The sequence below is a fragment of the Petromyzon marinus genome, chromosome 7 (genome assembly GCF_048934315.1).
Source record: "Petromyzon marinus isolate PM22_M1 ecotype Great Lakes invasive population chromosome 7, UKy_Petmar_22M1.pri1.0, whole genome shotgun sequence".
In the NCBI taxonomy this organism is placed as follows: domain Eukaryota; kingdom Metazoa; phylum Chordata; class Hyperoartia; order Petromyzontiformes; family Petromyzontidae; genus Petromyzon; species Petromyzon marinus.
Genome location: NC_133673.1, coordinates 12,461,168 through 12,488,494, shown reverse-complemented (window position 1 = coordinate 12,488,494; position 27,327 = coordinate 12,461,168). Strand labels below are relative to the sequence as shown.

Here is a 27,327-nt window from a genome sequence, read left to right as displayed (position 1 = left end):
GACGCGAATTTCAATGTTGAAGTGGCGCAGGGCGAACTTGTGGGATTCAAGCAGCATGCCCAACAAACACACCGATTAGGGAGTCCACCACCACCACCACCACCAAACTGCCTTGCTGCCGCAACACACGGCTCATCGGCGAGCCCGTCGCCACACTGCCAGGTTCCCATCTTACACAAACAACCGAAGATGCGGCGGACACCGATCGCTACAAGTGGACTGCTCCTGCGAGCACCAAACCCATGGACCACGTCGTAACGTTGCTCCGGCCCCAACCATGAATGTGAAAGTGCGGTGTGTGTGGGTGGCCGTATGCGGATTTCACCAACCCACAGACAAAGCAACGAATGATGGATGCTGAATCACTCAGAATTTAATCTCCAAAAATTGCTGTTCGCTGGCCGTTCAAGGTCATCGTCATGAGGTCACACTGTGCAGGACGTTGCGTATCCAACTCACTGGGGAACCGTGGTTCACGCAGTTCATTTCAGCCAGAATGGTCCGGAACTCTGCTCCGAGAATTATTTTGACACGCCATATAATTCTCGCAGTAGTTTATCCTAAACCTTGTTTGTAGGATCATAGCAAAGTTTGGTTACAAAAATGTAGTATTACAGTATTAAGGGTATGCATACCTTGCACTGTACTCCAATGGTAGTGCCTTATGCCAATAAGCCCTACCCGCTAGCCAGTTTAGCAGCAATAATAATGCAAGTATTTGGGTTAGATCGGGTAAATATATAAATGTGTCGTTAAACCCGCCACCACACGACACGGCCAACTAGTAAGCCTACGTGTTAAACTAGTAAGGGTTGTCACGTAAACAGAGCGTGCCAATTCGTCACTTGTACAAAAATTAAGCGCAAATCGTTTGAAGCACGGGGAAGAGGTTCGTCGTCGCCATGCTCTAGAGGTCGGTGAATGTCCGTGGAACTAAAAACAGCATTACTCCGTGCGAAAAGGCCACGGTTGTGAACGTCTGTAAGTAAATGGCAGTCGCACGTTGCACTGGGTGTGGGTGGTTTAATCTGTCAGGGTGGATAAGTCGTGGTTGACTACGGAGACGTCGTTACTGTACGCATCTTGCTCAGTCTACAGAACTGGGCGCGGTGACACACGCCTGTGGGAGGCGAGGGTTGGTGGATCATGAAGAGATTTGTGAAACTCCCAAACCCGCTGGGCTGCACGCTAGCTGGCCATGAGATGGTAGCACAGCAAGCGGGTTCATTAACCTGTCTGTTGCGGACTTTCAAACGTTATCCCTTTGTACGTGTGGTGGATTTAACGCACGCACTCTGCTTACGACTCAGTGCGGCTCTCCAGGCTAAATATTTGGCATTTCAGTTTCATTAGCAGCAGCAGCAGACATTAGGCTGACGTTTTAGGCAATTGCTGTCAACAGCAGATGTGTTTTAGATTTAATTTTACCGTGGACAAAATCGCTAGAAGAAACACGCAGCACATTGCGTACGTTTAAAGAGCTGAAGAGTGCATTACCATAGCATGTATAGATCGTCCATATTTAACTATTAAAACGCTAAAAAGCAGTCATTCAGAGCCATCTGTCAATCTGCTGCTGGTACCCCACACATAGCAAGCTCATCAGCGTCTCAGATTTACATCGCGGAGGAGCGGTGGCATAGTGGTTAGCGCACTGAACAAGAGTACCGTACAGCAGTGGCGAGTGATATCTGAAGCGGTCTTTTGCCCACCCACAAAATTAATCATTTACCAAACCCGCACTGACCAGCGGAGTGGTGAAGTATGGCCAAACAACCCTCGGCGTGGGAAGACCTTCGCACCCGACGATGGATTAAACCGAGGGCTGTGAGCGAGTGCAATTACATAAGACGCAATGTATATTATTATGCAGGACTGAGATAATGACACAAGACACGCACCTCCAAAGAGACGACGTTCCATTGCTCGCTCAGGGTGCAAATCTCATTCCTCGCTCGTGAGTAGAAGTACTTGCCGGTGTTGCAGAGTCGTTTTCTCTACTAGTCCTCGCTATACCCAGACCATTCAGTACACTTTGAAGGACGAATCATAACGACCTAAAACGACAGCGCGCCGCTACTCTCTCGTGGCTCTTAAAAAAGACAATTAACCTTTTTCGAACGTTGCCTAGTTACTGGAGAATAAACACGCGCGCATGTAACTATATAGACGACGCTACCCTCCCTCCCCCCGCGTCTCCACAACGAGCGATTTATTTCACTCGATTGGCGAGGCTGCCTGGGTGAAAAGAAGAGGCGGAAGAGCGCGGGGCAGACTTCCCGCAAGCATCTTCGACGGTCATCAGCATCAGCAGCAGCATCAGCAGCAGCAGCAGGCTCTCTCCTTGAGGGTTAGAGACGCGGTGGGTGAGGTGGGCTGAGTGGGTGCCTTGCGTGAACGAGGTGTGGCCAGGTGAGAAGGGGGCTCTCTCTCTCACCTGTCTTTGGCAGCGTGTGAGCCTCACGCACGTCAGCCACGTCATCTGCCGCACGGCCAATGGGGGGGGGGGGGGGGGGGGGTAAGCCACGCGAGCCAAGCGGAACAGACACGCAACAAGAAACAAAAAACACCAAAGACAAAGATGACCCGTGTAGGCTTAGCAGGCTGTAGGGGCAAGTGCAATAGCCGGCATCGGCACACGAGGGAGTGGGTGGTTGGCACCACGCCCGGCCGCCTTTGTCTCCCTGTACCGTTGCCGCTCTGCCGTGATGTGCACAGATGCCGGCTTTGTATGTATGCGTGTTGTTGAACTTATTTCGCACCATACGTAGCTAACCGTGCTAATAGGAGGTGCAATATTGGCGAGTACAATAAAAAAATGATGGATTGAGTGGCAATGTCTACAAACTGCACCAGACGCCCCATTTATGGCTGAGTCGACCTACACCATACACACCACACCATACATAACACACAACAAAACACCATACATAACACACCATACATAACACACCATACATAACACCATACATAACACACCATACATAAACACACAACAAAACACCATACATAACACACCATACATAACACACCATACATAACACCATACATAACACACCATACATAACACACCATACATAACACATCATACATAAACACACAACAAAACACCATACATAACACACCATACATAACACACCATACATAACACCATACATAAACACACAACATAACACCATACATAAACACACAACATAACACCATACATAACACACCATACATAACACACCATACATAACACACCATACATAACACACCATACATAACACACAACATAACACCATACATAACACACCATACATAACACCATACATAACACACCATACATAACACACCATACATAACACCATACATAAACACACAACATAACACCATACATAACACACCATACATAACACACCATACATAACACACCATACATAACACACCATACATAACACACCATACATAACACACAACATAACACCATACATAACACACCATACATAACACCATACATAACACACCATACATAACACACAACATAACACCATACATAACACACCATAGATAACACCATACATAACACACCATGCATAACACCATACATAACACACCATACATAAACACACAACAAAACACCTTACATAACACACCATACATAACACACCATACATAACACACAACATAACACCATACATAACACACCATACATAACACACCATACATAACACACAACAAAACACCATACATAACACCATACATAACACACCATACATAAACACACAACAAAACACCTTACATAACACACCATACATAACACACCATACATAACACACAACATAACACCATACATAACACACCATACATAACACACAACAAAACACCATACATAACACCATACATAACACACCATACATAACACACAACAAAACACCATACATAACACACCATACATAACACACAACAAAACACCAAACATAACACACCAAACATAACACACCATACATAACACACCATACATAACACACCATACATAACACCATACATAACACCATACATAACACACAACAAAACACCATACATAACACACCATACATACCACACCATACATAACAGACCATACATAACACACAACAACACACCATACATACCACACCATACATAACAGACCATACATAACGCACCTTGCACGTAAGACACCACGCCCAACACAAATGTGTGTAATTGAACCATGCAATGATGAATGGCTCCGTCGAAAGAGGTACATTTCAACCAGGGTTGCCAGACGTTAAACATTACCGGTTATACCGGTAAACCGGTTTACCGTTTTCCCGAATCGCCTACCGGTACAGAAAGGCAGTAACCGGTTTCCTGTGGAAATTCATTCGCGATTACGGGCAGTCCTCGGTTTACGAACCTAATTCGTTTCCGAAAAGTTATTAAGTCGAACTGTTCACAAGTCGGAACACAACAATGTACTATTTTTAAATGCCCATACGGTGAGTGTCATGAAATGTGTTACGGTTCAAACAAGGAAAGCATTGTTCAACTCATCATTAAGAAGAAATATTGAACCCAAATACTGTATAGTAAACACAACCTTAATTAAAGTAACATCAATAAAAAACACAGTTCTATTTTCACTTACCTGGAGTCCTAATGCGAACTTGTAGTCGGAAGGGGGCAGCGAGTAATCACAATGGTACACACACACAGGGCACAAAACAAAAACCATACACACACAAAGACCCCCTTCGAGCCTTAACAAACTGTAGGGGCAAGTGCTGTTAGCGAGCAAGCACTTATGAAGGCCGGCACGGCACACGAGGGTGTCGGTGGCCAACACCACGCCGGCCGCCTTTGTCTCCCCCAGCGGCGATGTTTACTACACACCGCACGGGGTACCGGTGTTGGCCGTGAGCAAGAGTGGAACTCGGGTCGCCGGTTTCGGAGTGCTGGTTGGTTTCGTAGCGCAGCGCGCTACCCGCTACACTACCGCTGCCCACAGTCCCACACACTCACTATCGCACGCACACACTCACACTATCGCACGCACACACTCACACTATCGCACGCACACACACGCACACCAGACGCACACACCACACGCACACACCACGCGCAAGCACCTGCGGAGGAGAGCTGCTCTGGTCCTCCGCAAGGTTCAGTTTGCAATTTGTGAGTTCACGTTTTAAATCAAGATTGTTTTTATTTCACGGAAGCTGGTTCGTAAGTCCGGGTGTTCGGAAGTCTAAGACCGCCTGTACCCCGTCGAAAGAGGCACATTTCAACTTGGGTTCCTATAGATAAACATCACCGGTTGTACCGGTAAACCGATAACCGTTTTTAGTATCGCCTATCGGAATTGGTTGCCTATGAAAGAAAGTTCATTCACGATTACATCGATTGGCATTTGCGAACGCACAAACGCCACAGCGGCCCAAGTCAGTCACGGCGTGGTTCGCGTGACCTCTCGTCTCAGTTAAAAAGCGAAAGGCGCGGCCCTGCAATTGTTTGCTAGCTTGCTTACGCCACTGCTGGCAGTAGGCCTCCACCAGAGGAGGGAGCTCTAGAGGGTATTTTGCTTTACTGATCCCATGCTGACCGGACAGACGACTTCGGAGAGGTATGGCACGTACTCACACTTTACACCAGTGGTTCTAAACCTTTACTGTAGCCTTGCACCCCCCCCCTCCCCCCATGGTTCCCAATCGCTACAAATGTACGTTAATAAATGCATAGGGCTTTATGTAACATAATAGTTGTGATAAACGTTTTTGGATTAGATCGCGTTATTTAGAAATGTGTCGTAACCCTCCACCACCCGATACGGCCAATTAGTAGAAAAAAAAGGTCACGTTGACAAAAGACACATAGTTCACTACTTTAGCCCACCAGTGTGTTGAAGAGTGAATCAACAACATTTACAATTTATTCAACACACCGGTGGGCTAAAGTAGCAAACTATTTGTCTTTTGTCAACGTGACACTTTTTTTTCTGATTGGCCGTGTCGGGTGGTGGAGGGTTACGACACATTTATAAACAACGCGATCTAACCCAAAAACTTTTTTTATGAATAATATTGGTCGCGAAAGCCTCCGACGTGTTAAATAATAGTTGTACTTGCGTGTCCGTGCTTAATTTGTGTTTCGATTATTTACCTTCTAAAAAAAACACCTGGCCGTGTCTCGCACCCCCCGGAGAGGGCATCTCGCACCCCAGGTTACACCAACGCACACGACCTGCCGGTCGACGAAATCGTGGTGTACTACGTATCCATACTGTTCGGTGGTGTGTGGTGGGGGGTATAGATGAAAAAAAAAACATGCCCCGTTGTTTCAACTGCCGCGCCAGGAGATGGATTCGAAACCGGCATAACCGACGTGCTCCAAACCTTTTTTTTACTTTCAACTACCAGGGAAAAAGTGCGACTTATAATCTGCAGAATACGGGCTACTATTCGAGGGCACATATTAAGAGCGGCGCGGAACTACGCACTTGCCCCAGCAGTCTGTGTAAGGCGAAAGCAAGGGGGATATTTGTCTGTGTTCGACATGTGTGTGTGCTAAAGAGTCATCCACCAACCTCGCCATGTGTCGAGCTGGGTGCCTGGATGGTAACTTGACCGCCTCCTGAAGCTTCGACGAATGAAATTTGAGACACTCATCTGAATTTGAAAGATACATTTTTGTTGTTGTTTATAAACATGACATACTTCTAAACAAGTACTGTAACACAAACGAACAAAATGCAAAATAAGCAACAACACAACAAAAATCTTGCAGGCGAAGTCGCTGGTAAATTAAATAAATAATACACTGCCCCCTTAGCCAATCGACTGCTGGATGGAAGACGCCTCTCCGTGACTGAGCACATTGACCACTGCTTAGTGTGTGACGAGTGCAACTCGGTCAATGAAGGTTGCGCGTGTGATGTGTGCAGCCATCCACCGGTTCAGATGTCACGGGTCGGCTGTGGTCTGGAATCGAACCCAGATAGCCGGGGTTCATGAACACAGTGCGCCGACCACTGCGAACTCCTCAACCACCCACCCCCTGTTCGCTGAGAATTGTAACGCACACAAAACATGAATCCTGCATCCCAACTCGAACGGAAGTAATGTGCCCCAGAGAGCAACAAAAGGACCCAGCGTATCGTTGTTGAAGAGCACACAAAAGCCAGCTCGGCTGCATCTCTCACCCCCTGGCAACGGGCGGACAGAAGAGAAGAATGGAGGAGGCATAGAATTTGCCAACCGGACCTCTACATTGCACTCCACACAGACAAAAAATTCCCCCCCCCCCCCATCCCACCCCGCGTGCAGCCTCCACAGCTTGTCGGGTAAAAGTGCTGTTAGCGAGCCCCAATAAAGGCTGGTACGGTCTACGGGCGAGTGGATGGTGTGCCCGGCCTTGTTGGTCTCTTCTCCCGTGCACGAGTTTACTCATTCGAGGCCGAGTCTACCTACGGGAGGGCACACGGCCGGTTCTGATATCACTTACCCAGTGGTGTGAGCAGCTGTGGCCTGATATTAAACTGGGGTCACGGGTGCGGTGCTCTGACCACTGCGCCACCGCTGCACAACCGTGCACACGGCATGTGTTTGCCTCGATTCGAACTCGGGTCACAAATCAGCCACGAGCTTTCTTTCCACAGCAGGTGTTGATCCGATAATACGGATAAATTTGATAAATAAGTGCACAAATGTACAGTGGAACAGCCTTGATAAATAATAATGAGCATGTATAAGCAGAACCGCGTTTTTATCTGCACAAAAATAAAATTATGGTTTGGTCTATTGGCCATCCAGATGGACGAATCATAATATTATTGGTCTGCCAAATATTACAGGCCTATTATAATACTGGCCTGGAAAGCCAACAGGGTTGATGGACTTAACACAGACAAATCTTTAACTCGGTTCAGTTATACTTGTGCTGATTAAAACGCGTTTTAACACAATTCTCCAGAGCAACATCATAATGAGTTTGCTTTAATAATTTGAATCCCTCCCTCGATCCACTACTCAATGACGGATCTCCAAGTCGTCGCATACTGTTATCGCCCGTGTACAACAACTGTATTGAAATACATAGCAAAAACATTTATTTTTGAACAGCCCACTACTTACGCATCTTAATCATAAAAAAAATATTTAAACTTTAAAACGCGCCACCGCACAGTATTCGCTCACCGTTTAAGAGACAGAGAGATCGACTCGGAGGAGGCACGCGGAGGAACCACAGACTAGCGGAAAAGGCAGCAGCCATGATTACTCCACTGCTGGATTAAGGCCTCCTCAAGTCCGAGCCTTTCATCATAAACTTTCTTCGAAGACACTCTCGTGGCCAGCAGACCTCGACATTTGTACAGTATTTCAGAATATTGCCATAAGCAAGAAGACAATTGACCAACACAGGCACGATGGTCGAGTTTATAGAGCCACCTGGCGGACAGAGCGCAGTATTGCAGACATTGCTACTCTCCTGTTACATTTCAAATGTTTGGAGTTTTGACCGAGAAATTTCATTTGTTTTCAGACAATGATGATTACATTTGACTGGAGGCGCTATCCAGTTATTCGCAATCGAATGCCAATTAATACAAATGTAATCATATGATAATCATTTAAAATACGAGGGGGTTCAGTTTTCTCTAAGCTCAGTGGGGTGGGACTGAATGAAGCTTGAAATGCCATCTCCCCACATTCTCAAACCTCCACCGTTTGCGCTCCGGTCAATGGACGAATCTCATGAAAGAAAAGCGTCAGATAATGGACACAAATCACGAAAGTCACCATAATCACCATTAGCACGACCTTATAACAGAAAAAATGAAGTAGGAACAAACAGGAAAATATACCACTGATGAAACTTTTTGGGCTCCTTCAGAGAGATCTCACTATACGGTGTGGTGCCTTTGAAACGACAGAACATTTCCAGAGTTGGCTTCAAGAGGTGGCCAGGCAGCTGAGCGGTCAGAGTGCTGAGCTGGCACAACTCAGACCCTGTAATTAATCTGGGTTCTCATGTTTAATGAGTTGAGGGTCTCAGGCTGGTTCACTCGTGACAGCAAAAAAAGCCATATAATTTAATTTTGCTCTGCACTTAATTTCGCCAAATTACCAGCATTAATTCTTCGTCTCATGCCATGACACGGATAGCACAATCGGGGATAAATTAAAAAAAATGTTTGTACACGTGTCATTACGTCTTTGCTTGGTGTCCGTTGATACCCTGGACACCTTTGTAAAATCAAATGTTCCACCTTAATGAATGATCCCAATGGGAAAAGCCATTCCGATTTACACAATTTCTTTTACCAGTGTTTTTTGAAGAACACATCCCTTTCGTAAATCAAGGGAAACCTGTATTGGTTAATAATTCACCCACCTCTGCTGCTGATGTGGAACTTTATCACGTGTGGGCTATAGTGCTTTCATGACGAAGGACTGCCTGAACAATACTTTACTATCAATGGGATCCGGTATGGGTTTAAATAAAAAAAAAGTTTTTATCTCACCTAGAATAAGAATTCAAAGTCATCTGTCACTCCACTGCTTTCATTAAGGAATAACATGAGGCCCCCCTGTTAGATTTCCCCCCATCTCTTCGTGGGCGGCAGTCTTGTGCAGTGGTAACACTCGTGCCTCGCTGCCACAAGGGCCTGGGTTCGATTCCCGACTCGGGTGCCCTTCTGCGTAGAGTTATCTTCTCTCCATTGGTCCCCTCTTACTTCTCCCATAGCAACAACAACAACAATCACGCAACGTAATTGAGATTGGTCAAACATCCCAACGCCGAAAGATTACACCCACTCACTTGCGATTACGCATCGCCTCCTGCTGCGAAAACATGGCAAGGCCCTCACGAAAAAGTGTCTTGAGACTCAATATTTCCTGGGTAAGCGTAATAATAACAATAATGAAATCGATGCCTGCGCCCCTTCCAGCCTGTGGGCAGCGGTGCATTTGTACTGCCTGCACGCCCGATAGCTGCTGTAATGCCATAAGCTTCGAGTTGTAGTTGAATGCCCAACAGATTATTTTAATACCCAACCCAGTCTCGTCTTAATGTTTTGAAACGCCGCACAGCAAAGTACTGTAAGTGTCGCGACAATGACCTCATAAAACTGACATTCTGACACCCAAGCTGTATGGATTATTCAAAAAGTAAGATAAATGTCTCAGGTGCATTGGCAGATATAATAGCAATCGAGTTTTGAGTGTCAGGTTCCGAAACTAGATTTTTGGTGCTTTCGCGACTGCAGGATATACTCTTTGGTTTTTTCGGTAAAGTCACGTAGAAATAAGATATAATAAAATAACATAATACTTTACTAATACTATGTGTGCCTTGGTGTCTCCGAGTGTGTGCTGCGACTTCCTCTGCAGCACCCCATGTGCTGAAAAACCCGTAGTACCCCTCCACCACGCCGTTCCTTTGATGTTTAATTTTAACGTCTTTATGCTAATTTGTATCCCATTGTCTCTCAGGTCCAGCTCCTCTGCCTCCTTCCATTTAAGGCCACGGCACAGAGAGGTTGCTTCACTCTGTGTGCGTGTCTCTCCCCATGTCTCTGTGCTAAACCGTGATGCTTGGATGTCGATATATGTGTATGCGGTCTGTTTTCCAGCACTCTCTTGGATTTCACACTTAACTTATAATTTAGCAATCTTTGAAATAACATATTCAACCAGACGTTGCGTTAATTGTGTTTTGACCGACCGTCTGTTTTGCTTTTTAGTTTCTACATTTTGCTAAACCCTGTTTGATTTAGTGTGCTCCTCCGTCTTTGTATCCCCTTGTGTATCTGTTAATTCCCTCTATTTGGGTGTCCGTATATATATCTGCGGTTATGTGTTTCCTCTCTCTCTTAAATTTAGCTCTTCTGTACCTGATGAAGATTGTGTTGCAATCAAAACGTCGTATAGTATTAGTATAGTATTATGTTGTTTTATTATATCTTATTTCTGCGTGACTTTACCGAAAAAACAGTGTCAGGTTCCTGTTTCTTTTTGTAGAAATGGCTTTACCTTACTTGGCACAGACGAGTCGTCCTACTCATCAGCAGCTCATTTTACCCGTGATGAACACTTGTACCTACATGCGTACGTACAGCCCTTTTGTCAATCCACTGCTGGACTAGGGCCTCCCCACGCTGTATGTGGTGGGGGGTGGGGTTCGTCGGGGCTATGACCATAAGCGTGGTGCTGGTCGCTGAAGGCGAGGGGAGCGTAGAAGGGCAGTACAACTGGATTTTGCTGCGAGGGCCCGCTGCTGCGCCCACAGCGTAACCCCGAATGAATGAAATTCTTCACACGCGAATGAGTGCCACGAAAAGTCGTCCATCCACGCAGTGTGACCGCCAACATCACAGCGTGGACGTGGCCTTGTCTTCAGGGGCCCCGCGCATTTTGCCTGAATACATATTTACATTAACAAACAAAAAAAGGTGCATATACGGCATTTAAAATGCGCCGATATTTATCTAAAACGTCCGTCATTAACACTGCCCCCCCCCGCCCCTCCCTAATAGGTAAAACAGTATAGTATTCTAGACGACGTTGAAGGCAATGGCCTTTCATAGCAGGAGTTGCATTAGGCTGTTCAAACACCAAATATAAACCTTTTGCAGGGAATCAAGTTGCTGCATTGACCACACACACACAGTACTTGTGGTGAACATGCAAACAAAATGTGCTCTGATAATTAATACACGGGCATTGTCACTGAAACTGATTGTCCTACACCAGAGACGGCGGCCCATCTGCATGGCCTCGTCTCACCAGTGCCAGAGAACGTTAAAGGGCGAACAGTACAAAGGCAATGCAATATCAGAGCATGTTTGTTTTGCGTGTTCATCACAAGTACCGTGTGTACGGTTCATGCAGATTTTGATTCCTTGCAAAAGGTATCAAGTTGGTGTTTGAACATCTTAACACAACTGTTTCAGTGCCAGAAAGGGTAAAACCTATTCTTTTATTTTTTTGTATACTGGGAAAAAGGTCCCCCCCCCCCATCCCCAACAGTGTCCCACGCACTCAGCGGTATCGTGACTTTTAGACATTTTTTTTAATAGTTTCTCACTGTACACTATTCCAAACCAGTCAAACCAGAACACGAGCCAACCCGTGGGGAACCCGTCAACGCCTTCACGGCGGAGTGAAGAACAGTGCCGGCCAACAATCTGAAACACCTCTCAAAAGTCAGAGGGCACCATCGGAAGACGATTGCAAAGGCGCGATTGTGTTAACCGCACGGAGATCCTCCGATCGCGACTCTCTCACTTTGCTGCACCTCCAACCAGATTACGCAGTTCAACTGCTGGATTATTTTTTTCCGCCCGAGGACGACCGCCGCTTGTATGGCGATCGAAATGTCGTGATATTTGATTTTTTATTTTCATTTTATTTTTCTACCCACGTGACTTTACCGAAAGAACCAAAAAGTACAGAAGCGCAACGTCGGGCCCTTATCGAATCGTAGCAATGTCATCATCGGCAATGACTGCGATTCCTAAATCACAAACCCCTTTGTAAAATCCACTGCTGGATGGATGACAGTCTCTCACCCTCCACTCCCCCCCCTTACTGTGTCAAGGGTGGTTATTTTACAACAGTTCAGCACGCTGGCGAAGTGTGGGGTAGAAAGAAGGTGGCAGGTAGCAATGATTCTGGAGGACAGCAATAGCTGTGGAGTTTCCTGTGCTGCCCTCTGATGGCAGCGTCGTGGGACAAGCAAGGGGCGAGACGCAATGATGTGGGGTCGCTTCCATCCGAGAACTTATCCAGACGACTCGAGACTCAACTCCACTTATAGCTTCTGATGAGATCCGAGAAGACATCGGCCGCGTTCTGGATTGTTACCCGTGACCCCGAGGAGCGTAAAGAGAGAAGGCGCAGGACAGGGCAGCGTGGAGAAGGTTGGCAAGGGCAGGGGACCCCACACGAGTGGGACAAACACGTGTAATAGGAAGACTGAGACACGTGTAATAAGAAGACTGAGACACGTGTAATAACAAGACTGAGACACGTGTTATAACAAGACTGAGACACGTGTAATAACAAGACTGAGACACGTGTAATATCAAGACTGAGACACGTGTTATAACAAGACTGAGACACGTGTAATAACAAGACTGAGACACGTGTAATAACAAGACTGAGACACGTGTAATATCAAGACTGAGACACGTGTTATAACAAGACTGAGACACGTGTAATAACAAGACTGAGACACGTGTAATAAGAAGACTGAGACACGTGTAATAAGAAGACTGAGACACGTGTAATAAGAAGACTGAGACACGTGTAATAAGAAGACTGAGACACGTGTAATAACAAGACTGAGACACGTGTAATAAGAAGACTGAGACACGTGTAATAACAAGACTGAGACACGTGTAATAAGAAGACTGAGACACGTGTAATAACAAGACTGAGACACGTGTAATAAGAAGACTGAGGCACGTGTAATAAGAAGACTGAGACACGTGTAATAAGAAGACTGAGACACGTGTAATAAGAAGACTGAGACACGTGTAATAGGAAGACTGAGACACGTGTAATAAGAAGACTGAGACACGTGTAATAACAAGACTGAGACACGTGTAATAGGAAGACTGAGACACGTGTAATAACCAGACTGAGACACGTGTAATAAGAAGACTGAGACACGTGTAATAACAAGACTGAGACACGTGTAATAACAAGACTGAGACACGTGTAATAACAAGACTGAGACACGTGTAATAACAAGACTGAGACACGTGTAATAACAAGACTGAGACACGTGTAATAACAAGACTGAGACACGTGTAATAGGAAGACTGAGACACGTGTAATAACAAGACTGAGACACGTGTAATAAGAAGACTGAGACACGTGTAATAACAAGACTGAGACACGTGTAATAACAAGACTGAGACACGTGTTATAACAAGACTGAGACACGTGTAATAACAAGACTGAGACACGTGTAATATCAAGACTGAGACACGTGTTATAACAAGACTGAGACACGTGTAATAACAAGACTGAGACACGTGTAATAACAAGACTGAGACACGTGTAATATCAAGACTGAGACACGTGTTATAACAAGACTGAGACACGTGTAATAACAAGACTGAGACACGTGTAATAAGAAGACTGAGACACGTGTAATAAGAAGACTGAGACACGTGTAATAAGAAGACTGAGACACGTGTAATAAGAAGACTGAGACACGTGTAATAACAAGACTGAGACACGTGTAATAAGAAGACTGAGACACGTGTAATAACAAGACTGAGACACGTGTAATAAGAAGACTGAGACACGTGTAATAACAAGACTGAGACACGTGTAATAAGAAGACTGAGGCACGTGTAATAAGAAGACTGAGACACGTGTAATAAGAAGACTGAGACACGTGTAATAAGAAGACTGAGACACGTGTAATAGGAAGACTGAGACACGTGTAATAAGAAGACTGAGACACGTGTAATAACAAGACTGAGACACGTGTAATAGGAAGACTGAGACACGTGTAATAACCAGACTGAGACACGTGTAATAAGAAGACTGAGACACGTGTAATAACAAGACTGAGACACGTGTAATAACAAGACTGAGACACGTGTAATAACAAGACTGAGACACGTGTAATAACAAGACTGAGACACGTGTAATAACAAGACTGAGACACGTGTAATAACAAGACTGAGACACGTGTAATAGGAAGACTGAGACACGTGTAATAACAAGACTGAGACACGTGTAATAGGAAGACTGAGACACGTGTAATAGGAAGACTGAGACACGTGTAATAAGAAGACTGAGACACGTGTAATAACAAGACTGAGACACGTGTAATAACCAGACTGAGACACGTGTAATAACCAGACTGAGACACGTGTAATAACAAGACTGAGACACGTGTAATAACAAGACTGAGACACGTGTAATAGGAAGACTGAGACACGTGTAATAAGAAGACTGAGACACGTGTAATAACAAGACTGAGACACGTGTAATAAGAAGACTGAGACACGTGTAATAAGAAGACTGAGGCACGTGTAATAGGAAGACTGAGACACGTGTAATAGGAAGACTGAGACACGTGTAATAAGAAGACTGAGACACGTGTAATAAGAAGACTGAGACACGTGTAATAAGAAGACTGAGACACGTGTAATAAGAAGACTGAGACACGTGTAATAAGAAGATTGAGACACGTGTAATAACAAGACTGAGACACGTGTAATAACAAGACTGAGACACGTGTAATAACAACACTGAGACACGTGTAATAACAAGACTGAGACACGTGTAATAAGAAGACTGAGACACGTGTAATAACAAGACTAAGACACGTGCAATAACAAGACTGAGACACGTGTAATAATAAGATACGGAGACACGTGTAATAACAAGACTGAGACACGTGTAATAAGAAGACTGAGACACGTGTAATAAGAAGACTGAGACACGTGTAATAACAAGACTGAGACACGTGTAATAACAAGACTGAGACACGTGTAATAACAAGACTGAGACACGTGTAATAACAAGACTGAGACACGTGTAATAAGAAGACTGAGACACGTGTAATAGGAAGACTGAGACACGTGTAATAAGAAGACTGAGACACGTGTAATAAGAAGACTGAGACACGTGTAATAAGAAGACTGAGACACGTGTAATAAGAAGACTGAGACACGTGTAATAAGAAGATTGAGACACGTGTAATAACAAGACTGAGACACGTGTAATAACAAGACTGAGACACGTGTAATAACAACACTGAGACACGTGTAATAACAAGACTGAGACACGTGTAATAAGAAGACTGAGACACGTGTAATAACAAGACTAAGACACGTGCAATAACAAGACTGAGACACGTGTAATAATAAGATACGGAGACACGTGTAATAACAAGACTGAGACACGTGTAATAAGAAGACTGAGACACGTGTAATAAGAAGACTGAGACACGTGTAATAACAAGACTGAGACACGTGTAATAACAAGACTGAGACACGTGTAATAACAAGACTGAGACACGTGTAATAACAAGACTGAGACACGTGTAATAAGAAGACTGAGACACGTGTAATAAGACTGAGACACGTGTAATAACAAGACTAAGACACGTGCAATAACAAGACTGAGACACGTGTAATAATAAGATACGGAGACACGTGTAATAACAAGACTGAGACACGTGTAATAAGAAGACTGAGACACGTGTAATAACAAGACTGAGACACGTGTAATAACAAGACTGAGACACGTGTAATAAGAAGACTGAGACACGTGTAAGTAGAAGACTGAGAAACGTGAAAGAAGATACAGAGACACGTGATCGGGAGGGAATCTTCATCACCTCTGGATGGTCGCGTTCATAGCGCAATGATCTAACCACCCGGCCGTCACTAAGTAACTTTGTATACAAAAATAAGTAATCGAATGTGGATTATATTCCTACAGTACTGCATTCAGCCGGGTGATCGGATTTAATTTTCCGTACGCAGCAAACGTGAGCAACATGGACGCGTAATAACGTCTGACCTACAACACGTGTTTAGTCTGTGGCTTGTTGTGTGTGTTGTCCTGCCCCACGCACCTCCGATCAGCTACGGTTGGCTACGTACGGCGCGAAAGAAGTCCAACATACACGCGGCATACAGCGCCGCTTACAACACTGCTTAGCCGGCTCGAGACGAAGCAACGAGGGCCGGTGGTCGAGACGAACGACGGAGTGTAGCAGCGACCACGGGGAGTGGAGGCAGACCACCGCGGGGAGATGGAGCGATTACATTTTAATCGGCTCGTCTGGTGGCTACCACTCGGTGGTGGCTCGATCCATCGCGGGACTGTGAGAAATGACTGCTGCTGATGATGATGATGGCAACGCTGAGCTGCCGCTGCTGCTGATGACAACGCTAAGCTGCAGTGTTGCTGCTGATGATGACAACCATGAGCTGCAGTGTTGCTGCTGATGATGATGACAACGCTGAGCTGCCGCTGCTGCTGATGATAACGCTGAGTTGCAGTGTTGCTGCTGATGATGATGACAACGCTGAGTTGCAGTGTTGCTGCTGATGATGACAACGCTGAGCTGCAGTGTTGCTGCTGATGATGGCAACGCTGAGATGCAGTGCTACGGCATAGCACGGCACACGCGGCACTAACACATTCCCATGAATTCATTCACTCTCGTTCTCTCTCTCTCTCTCACCTTGACTGCAGTCGAACACCGGGAAGCCGGGCGCGCTCTTCACGCCCTCTCACTCGCTCGCCGACAGAGAAGAGTTCCCTCCGCGTTACGAGCACCACGTTGTTGTTTTAGGTTGCACGCATGCACACCACTAAAAAAAAGGCGCGCGCGCGGGCGGGTGTTCTACTAAAACAAACAAACAAACACAAAATAATAATTCTACCTTACGCCGTGCGACTTCACAGAGGTCGGGCAAAGGGGCATCATTATCAGCAAACGCTTCGTGCGCACCCCCAAACGAAGAGGCGGCAGCGGCGGCGACGATTCACAGGAAACCGCAAAACTGAACAACACTTCGTCGTCGTTGTTGGTGGTAATGATAAAAAAATAACGAGGAGGAAGCGAGAGTCTCTGGACGTTTAGCCGGCAGCGGCGACGATGTCACGAATACCAAACTCTGGGCGGATCGCGCGGTGCCAACCAGCCTCGCCTGGTGGTGGGAGAGAGGGAGGCTCTCACCCGCATCTGTCGAGTTCCGAGACCACCTTGCTCGCCTCTTACCTCCCTTCCGCGTTTCGCTTTAGCCAGAGCCGCCCTGCACGAATGTTGAACTTTTTTAAGCCGTACGTGGCCATCCGTGCCGGTCGGAGGTGGGATTAGGGCATTGCAGCGTTCGCATATTGTAGATTCGTACACCTGTTATTCTCTCTCGCTGTGAGCAAGGCCCTTTCTCAAAGACGTTGGCAGTCACGGCCTTCCTTTCATTCACTTCTGTCCGTGATATTCAACAACTTTGCGTCAAGATACTGAACTCGGAACTCCTAGTTTCATCCAGTGGTTCAAATTGCTTATGTACTTAAATTTCAACTTCTTCCTCGGATTGTTGTGCCGTGTACCTATATTGCTACCAGCCAAAACTCATTCATAGGGGCCGTCCATAAATGACGTCACGAGATTTTGGACGATTTTTGACCCCCCCCCCCCTCGTCACACGGCGTCACAAAAAGTCAGACCCCCCCTCAAATATGACGTCACAAAGCTCTGCCCCCCCCCAAACCGTATTTCCATTTTGAAAATAAAACACGCTTCAAATCGCTTTAAACTATTGTCATTGTAGTGCCTATTTAATGTGGCGCTGCACATGTTGAGGGTAAGTAGAACGTGTTGTCTATATTTATTTAAAGTTGCCCATTTTTATGTGACGTCATTTTTCAACCCCCCCCCCCTCGTCACACATCGTCACAAATGTCTGACACCCCCTCTCCCCCCTAGGTGCGTGACGTCATTTATGGATGGCCCCTTACGTGTCCAAGAAGTACAACTGGACTTTCTCTAATTATTATTATCAATGTTATTATTGCTCACCCTTAAAAACAACATTCACCTACTATGTCCCATATAGCTACACAAATATAATAACATTATAGGACCTCCTTTGCCACTTCCAAAATATAATAATAGGGTTTCCCCCTTTTTTTCTGGCAACAAAACAGCTGTGTTAAGATGTTAAAACACCAAACTGAAACCTTTTAACAAGGAATAATGTCTGCATTTACCACAATGCTTGTGATCAGAATGCAAACAAAAAAACATACTCTGATAATATATAATGCATTGTCTGTTGAAACTGATTGGTCCACACCAGACAGCTTTTTTTTGAGCCAAAAGGCGTCCTCTGGTCTGACACCGTTTAAACTATTGTCATTGTAGTGCGTATTTAATGTGGCGCTGCACTCTGATGTTGTAGGAGAAAACATGTATTAAAAAGTCTATTTAATTAATTAGAACGTGTTCATATTCTTGGTTCTTTCGGTAAAGTCACGTAGAAGGGAAACAATAAAATAATAAAACAATAAAATTCTCACGAAGTTTCGACTGCAACACAAGCAATCATCATCAGGTGTGTTGCAGTCGGAACGTCGTGAGAACTGTACTGTTTCATATTTTTTATTATTTTATTGTTGCCCTTCTACGTGACTTTACCGAAAGAACCAATAATATGAATCCCTGCAGTCACGAAAGCTTTAAATCAAAATTTAGGACGTGTTCTCTATATTTATTTAAAGTTGCGCATTTTGATGTGACGTCACATTTCTCAACCGACCCCCCCCCCTCGTCACACATCGTCACAAATGTCTCACCCCCCCCCCCCCCCAGGTGCGTGACGTCATTTATGGAAGGCCCCTTAAATGGATTCAAAATACCCATTGCGGAACTTTCATCTCTCGGCTTCCGTCGCAGCCTGGCACGTCCATAGAGGCAGCCTTCCATCCGTGCAACCACCAGGCGCATCCCTGCTTAAGCTTCCGAGATTCGACGAGGGGTGCTTTGGTCTTAGTTTCTGAACTATGGCGATCAGCATTTCAAATGAAAACGCATCGGGTACTCGTATGGATACGATGATGTGTACAGCCCTTTGTTAATCCACTGCCGGGTGAAGGCCTCCCCCCACGCGGTGTTGTCGGTTGTGGCGGTTGTTTGACCATACTTCACCCCGTTTTGGTCAGTGCGGGTTGGTGAAGGGAGGTGGGTTGGGGGGAGGGAGCCCCGCCACTGATGTGAGTTAGCCGTGGCCGGGTGCACGTTGCGGTGCGCTCGCCACTGCGCCAACACTTCAACGATGATTTATAGTCGAGGGCTAAACAATTAATCGATTTCAAATCGAAATCGCAATTTGAAACAATGCCATTAGCAAATCGCAAAGGCAGCGTTTTTTTTGCGATTTGAAAAGTCCTATTACTTCCTTATTGGAATTGTTTTATTTTTTTATTATTAAAATTTTACTTATTTAACTGAACAATTGTTCTGTTTGATTGTTCTATTTCTATTAAAACATTTTAATAAAATACATGTTGGAAGCAATTCATATCTTTTAGCTTCTCATCCTTGCATTAGAATATATAGAGCAGTTCATATTGTGATGGTATCACGTGGCTCCATCACGTGTTTTAAATCTATTACAGAGTGAATATTGAACTGAAGCTTGACTTAAATTTTGTATCGCAATATCTGTCAGAAAAATCGAAAATAGATATTTTCCCCGAATCGTTCAGCCCTAGTTTATACCAAAAGAATAACGGCAAATGTGCAGCCTCCCAATTGCGTTCCCACTGCGCTGCCTGGCGGAGCAGCCTCAACGAGAGGAAGCGCTTAAGAACTCCCCCACAGGGTGCTTTGGCCTACTTTTCCACGCTGGTCAAACCGCTTGGATGATGAGGTGGGAGTACCCACACTTTAACCACACGTGACCTGACGATCAACTAACTGTGGTTGTGTGCTGCTGGGAGGATTTAAACAGCTTGCCCCATCGTCTCAAATGCCGGTGTATTAATATACAGTATTGATACAATAGTAATATATAACAGTACTGTAGTTACAATGAATTCCCAGTCGGCAAATATGTATCTATATGATGCGGTTCAGAACATTTTTGGCCGGAATACTTGTAAATAACCTGAAGTTGGTGTCTGTTTTTTTATTGTTCTGAGCCCTGCAGTGCAAATTCCTACGGAAAGTCAACAAAATAAGTACGTTTGCAATTCCATAACTGTGGCACGTGGATTCCATAGCATTGTGTTTGACGAAGAGCACTGTCGGTCTGGGCCAGTGGTACTTCACCTGGGGTGCGTGCACCCCCTGGGATGCGAGTTGCCCTTTATGGGGGTGCGAGACATGGCCAGATATTTTCGAAGGTAAATAATCGAAAACACAAATTGAGCACGGGCACGTAAGTACAACTACTTGTATTCCTGGTTCTTTCGGTAAAGTCACGTAGAAGGGAAACAATACAATAATAAAAATATAAAACAATAAAAAAATATAACCGAAAGAACCAAGAATATGAATCCCTGCAGTCACGAAAGCTTTAAATAAAAAAATACAACTACTTGGTTTCATCAAACCTATGTATTCATTAACTTTTTTTTACGATTAAGATTCAAAGGGATGCAGGCTGCAGTAAATGTTAAGAACCACTGGTCTAGGGTGTCGTTTGACCCTACTTCACCACGCTTGTCAATGTGGTTGGGTGAAGGAGGGGATTTGGGGGAGGGGAGAGGGGGCATAACCGGTTCTGTCAATAAATTACTCGCCACTAACGTGAGTCGTGCTCAGGCATCAAATTAAACCGGGTTCACAGTGCAGAGCGCTAACCACTGCGCCACTGCTTAACCACAGCAAGATGAAATCTCACGCCGTTAATATGAAAACAAAAAACTCAACACATTCGTCGAGAACAATGGCCTAAATGCGAAATATTAATAAACGACGTTTCGAGCGATAGCTCGTCATCGCAGAGCGATAACGAGGCCCGAGCAATTGAGCGAACGATGGTTGGTGAAGTATAAGGCAAATTAACTGAATTTTTTTGTCATGTCACACACAGAGGCAGACAGAATTGTTAATTCGCCATGCCAGGGACTGATATGTTCTTGGCTCTGTGTAGTATCGTAACCATTCAAGTGTCACCTGCTCAACGCAGCGACAGTTACCGAAGGTGAAAGTGCAGCCCACGGGCTTTTAACAGTCGATAGTGATAACCAACCCCCCCACCCCAAAACATTCTTTTGTCTTGACCACGTGGCAGCTGCACCTCACATTCCCCCCGATCCTTATATAATTCTAAGCCTGCCGTTACAATGAACGTCAATTGTCTTCTTTGGTTCTTTCGGTAGTCACGTAGAATGAGAATAAAATAATAAATTGATAAAATAAAATAACACAATAATATCCGCTTGTGTTGTGGCCGAAACGTCGTGAGAATATTATTGTGTTATTTTATTTTATCAATTTATTATTTTATTCTCATTCTACGTGACTTTACCGAAAGAACCAAAGAAGATGAATCATTGCAGTCACGAAAGCTTTAAATCGAACGTCAATTGGTTCTGTAGATATAATATGAAGCATGCGTGATGAGGCTTGCCGCACCACGGGGCCGGGGTGATGATACTCACTTGCTTTACAACGTGCAACCAATGTTATAAAGTGATACAAAGTCTAAACTATAAAAACAACGGTACCGTAAAAGCTGCAAGATGTTTGCTCGCTAGACTATACGCGTACGGAATGTGCACACAGCGTGGGAGCTTGATAAAGCCGAGTTAATTAACACGCACAAAAAAAACTGTCCAATGTGCGAACGTGGTCGTCCAGAACAGACCGTAAAACAAGGAACGATGCAATGCCCGATTCGCAAATACGAAGGGGACATCGCAGCGACGATACGCTCCGTTGCTCCTGACGCGGTTATCCATCTTGACCACATGGATGTCCTGCGTTGCCATCACCCAGACGAAAGATTGACAACACGTGTGCAGCAGCGATGGGTGCGCAGTGGTTCTCAGCATGCTGGATACCCGAGTTCCAATTTCCTGGCCACGGCAAACATCGGTGGGTGATATCTGAACGCGCCTGGTTCACCGTCCCGCACTGACCAGCGTGAAGATATCTAAATTAGCATCTCATTTAATGAACATTTGAAGGGAGTGATATAAAAAAATGTGCATCTAAAGTAGTCAAACCGTGTTGTTATATTCGTTTAGCAGGCCTGACTGCTGATAAGGCCCACAATGTGGAAACCGGTACAGAAGTTGCTTGGACAAAAACTGCATGGTAATGTAGGTCCCAAAGTCTAATGGGGATCAAAGTAGCAATCCTTACCTGCAAGTACAGACGAATTAATTGATGTAACATCCTGCATAGCTATCAAGTAGAGATGCATAACGAACTGCATCTTCGTGATTCAATAAATTGTAAAGAAGTTAGGGTCGCGATTTGATTCAAGAATATTTTTTTGTTAGTGGCTGGAGCGAGGTGACGCAAAATACACAAGTACATATCAGTGTAATGATAGGGTGCCACCTGTCGGCCTGGAAGGGTAATCACGAGTATGGGCAAAGTTATGTAACAACTAATCAGAAGGGGGGGGGAGGGGCGTGTCTGGGTTAAAGGTTAAAGGTGGGGTACGTCGGGAAGCTCCGAAAACCTTCTCGAAGGTTCTTGAAGGGGGCGTGGCCAGAGGCGGGGCCTGGCCACGCCGAGAGGTATATAAGGGGGATGGAACCGAGGGTTCAGGGTTGTTGCAGGGTCCCGGCTGCTCGCTGTCGTCCGACCCGCATGGAAGATCCTCCGCACGGCTCCCATCGCCGTCATCGTCACGCCAGTCAGTCAGCTGTGCGGTTGGATGTAGGTGATGGGACTATGTAGAGAGGTCGGCTGTGCGTAGCTAAAGTAGAGACGTGTGTATATATTACTCAGTGTTGTACCCAGTGGGTGGAGACCTGTGTGTATATATGTATAGGCCTGTGTTGTGCTCAGTGTGAGAATTAATAAGCCCTCTACACGACGTGTCTCAGAAGTTGCTCATTTCACCTGCACTCTCGATTCGACGCGTCATTTAGTTAAGAATTAACGTTAACCATTACATATTTACACTCTCCAACATGCAGGTTACAATTTACTGCCCTGATCTTTTGTCAATCCACGGCTGGATACGAGGGCCTCCCAACCTCGCGCGCCTTGGGTTTTTTAATTTGGCCAAACTTCACGCTGGCCAGTGCGATTTAGCCAAAATGAGTACGAAAGAGGACTCGTGGAAGTAGTGTACAATGCATTATTATGCACTCCCCCCTCTGCTGCCAATGCAAACCCTGCAGCCGCTAACCCAACACACTGCTCTACCGTGTTCACCCAATCCTAGCAATCTTCCAGGCTTATCCCCTCCTTACCTTGCGAGCCTCGACGAGACGGGGCGAATTCCGGGTTCATTTGGTCACAGGCTGCGCACGGCAGTCGTTACCATCTCGCCGTGTTCAGGCTACAAGGCACAGCAAAGCCAGAGGCGCTTCACGCCGCCTCGTGCAGTGGACACTGTCGCGTATCCTGCGCTATCTCTCTCTCTCTCGGGACTCACTGCTAGGGCACGGGAACTGAAATGTGATGATCTTTGTCGTAGAGTGAATTGTTTGCGCCGCAGTGCGTCACGTTGAGCGGAGTCGGCTTGGGCTGGATGCGTGGTTGGGAGAATCGCGCGGGTGATGGTGATGAGGGTGTGGGCTGGAGGCAGGCTGTGTGGTTGCCAAATTCAGGAGATATTTTTGGTCGGGCAGAAATAGGAGAAAAAAACCAACACCAAATAAGGCACACTTGCATTTCACCTTTGGCTTTTCTCCCCGACGACTATCTTCCACGACTGTTCTTCTTTCACGTGGTGCCGAGTTGTGAAACAACTTTCACAAGTTCAGGCGAGGACTGGCGATGGATCCAGTGTAAATAAAAGGGGGAGGGCTTTAGGAGTCGCCTGGTGGAAATATGAAACGCCGCCGGCGACTGATAAAACGCGGGCAGCGGCATTAACCACGTGGTCCACGGTTTGAGGTCGTGGGTTATACAATTATCATTCTTAACAAGTACACATTGTGCAGGGTCGTCCAGATGTCTTGCGACCCCCGTTTAATACTGTAAAACGTAATATTTTAAGGCTTATTAAAGACAGAAATGAACACTCGTACGAAAAAATTGGGGGTCAATGGGGGGGGGGGGGGGGGGTCACAAGCCATTTGGACTACCCTGGACACTACACACACCATTGCGTCGCCTTATTAGAGCAGGGCGTGGTGGTTGCTGTGCTCTTACTGTCGCTCGAGAGTTGTGAGTTGGTTGTATACTTGGTTGGCAATAAAAATTATCCGCCACAGTGGGTTCGCGTTCTTGTGCATAGTGTCAATCGTGCACAACGAATCAAGGCATAGTTAAATTACAAATCTTGTTGAGAACCATTGTATTCTGGATCAAGTTATTGCCCTCTCAGCGTGAAAACACTATTTAAAAAATCCGCATTGGTGTCCTATCAGCGGTCCCCATCCTTTTTGGCACCAGGGACCGGTTTCGTGGAAAACAATTTTTTCACGGACGGGGTGGGGGGGGGGTTCATCATTGGGTCTTTCCCCCTTTTCAAAGAAGCTCTCCAGCGACGTTTTTTTAAACTAATTTTGGCTACTAGGGGTTAGAGCTTGTGGGCTTATCAACACTGTGACTGAGACAAGTGCGCAGTGCGGGAAAGAGGCGCGGACGGAAGTGGTGAATAATAAAATAATGTGGGAGGGCCACGCGCGGACTCACCGCCCTCACCTCCTGCTGCTGCTGTGCGGACCGGTTCCTAACAGGCCACGGACCGATACCGGTCCGCGGCCCGGGGGTTGGGGACCCCTGCTATAAATAATATCTCGAGGGAATTGCATGGGGGAGAAAATGGCTCCGAACTCCTCTCTCCCATATTACAAATGAGCAACCTCCAGTTATGCACGCCTATGATCCATTCGAGGCAAATGTTGGCAAATCACGAACAGATTTGCGAAATCCACGAACGCGCTCGTCTGGGAGGTGATCACTGCCCTGGTGTGGTCGACCTGGACCCTGGTGCTTATAAGAAGAAGAAAAAACGATTTTAAAGAGAGAAAAAACAGCGAACAAAAACTAAAGCTGCGCACGCCGCACCAACCCCCAGCGTGTTTGAAGTAACACACTCAGTACAAGTGTGCGATTTGAAACTTGTGCTTTTTCCCTTGATGGGTATTTGCTAATAAAGGTTTTTTTTGGGTTAGATCGCGCCAGTCTAAATGTGCCGTAAGGGGCCGTCCATAAATGAAGTCACACGGTGTCACAAAAAGTCAGACCCCCTCAAATATGACGTCACAAAGCTCTGCCCCCCCCAACCCATATTTCCATTTTGAAAATAAAACATGCTTCAAATAGCTTTAAACTATTGTCATTGTAGTGCGTATTTAATGTGGCGCTGCACTCTGTTGTAGGAGAAACATTTATTAAAAAGTCTATTTAATTAATAAGTAGAACGTGTTTATATTTAAAGTTGCGCATTTTGATGTGACGCACGTTTCACCCCCCCCCATCACACATCGTCACAAACGTCTGACTCCCCCCCTAGATGTGTGACGTCATTTATGGACGGCCCCTAACCCTCCACACCTGACAGCCAGTAAGGTTTGGCACTTTAACAAAACGCGCCAATTAGTTACTTCAGCCCACCGGTGGGTTGGAGAGAAAATCCATAAATTGTAAATGTGGATCTACTAACCCAAAACTCTTTGTTGGTCGCGAAAGCCTACGTGTTATACTGATCAGTATTTGTCAAGTCTTTTACAGATTACAATATACATTGTGCAAAACAGTTGCTGCGAATGTGGTGGCAGTGCGGGTGTGCGCCACGTGTGCTGCGTGAATGTGCCAAGGGAATGCGTGCTGTGCGAATGTTGGCTACGTACGGTGCAGTACACACACGCGACAATGTGTTAACTATCCGTGTGCCATGGGAATGCAATTCTGAACGTGTGTTCCGTGTAATTTTCTATTTTACAAAACAATTAACATTTATATAGCATCTCTATGTAATCGCATCTCCAGACGCTTCACACGAAACATTTGTTGTTATAGACTTGTAAACTGTTAGGTCTCAACATCACGAGATTCCAATGGAAGAGAATCCCAGTCCTCCAGAGCGGAAGCCGGGAAGGAGCGACCCTTTCAATATTTTGAATTGAAACAATCTTGACTTAAAAACTTTCCCGACTGCAGGACTTCATATTCTTGGTTCTTTCGGTAAAATCACGTAGATAGAAAATAAAATAATAAAATTAAAAGCAAAAAACCCACGACGTTTCGATCGCTCGCAACACGAGCGGTCTTCATCAGGCGTGACTTTACCGAAAGAGCCAAGAATTTGGAAATCTGTCTCTCCACGACTAGATTTATACAAGGACATCTACGAAATACGCAGTGCCACCCACTCCCTCTCCGCTCCTTGTCAAACGCGACGATTACGCCGCAGATCTGACAAGAGACGGCGCGGGAACAATCGCAGGGTGTGTGTGTGCGCGCGCGCGCCGACTTAACCAATATTGGTCAATGTATAACAAAGCTGACCTTGGTGGGGCTGCGACGACTGGAGTTTGGTAAACTCTGCGAGAGACGTTCACTGGTGAGCTCATGGAAAGTGAACTCCCACGCAGGTGCTATTCTCAACTCGGAGCAAGATGCATATTTGTCGGGGGACTGGACCCACACAGACATAAGGAAATGCGTCTATGGTGCAACGTTCTGATATTTTCTCCAGAATGAGAG

The 27,327-nt window shown here is 45.6% G+C and overlaps 1 protein-coding gene across 4 annotated transcripts in view; it reads right to left on the bottom strand.

Annotated features, from left to right (window-relative positions):
* LOC116940105 (DENN domain-containing protein 2B-like) overlaps positions 1 to 17,729 on the bottom strand; it is a 41,259-nt gene extending 23,530 nt beyond the window's left edge. Inside the window, exons 1-3 of one of the 4 annotated variants that reach the window (XM_076065405.1) lie at positions 17,212 to 17,729; positions 6,569 to 6,650; positions 2,438 to 2,482 (exon numbers count right to left, since the gene is read on the bottom strand). In XM_076065405.1, coding sequence (XP_075921520.1) covers positions 2,438 to 2,482; positions 6,569 to 6,650 — 127 coding nt within the window. In that variant the 5' untranslated portion in view covers positions 17,212 to 17,729. The other 3 variants (XM_076065406.1, XM_076065404.1, XM_076065407.1) reach the window with 3 other exon arrangements.
* Positions 17,730 to 27,327: the final 9,598 nt, after the last annotated feature.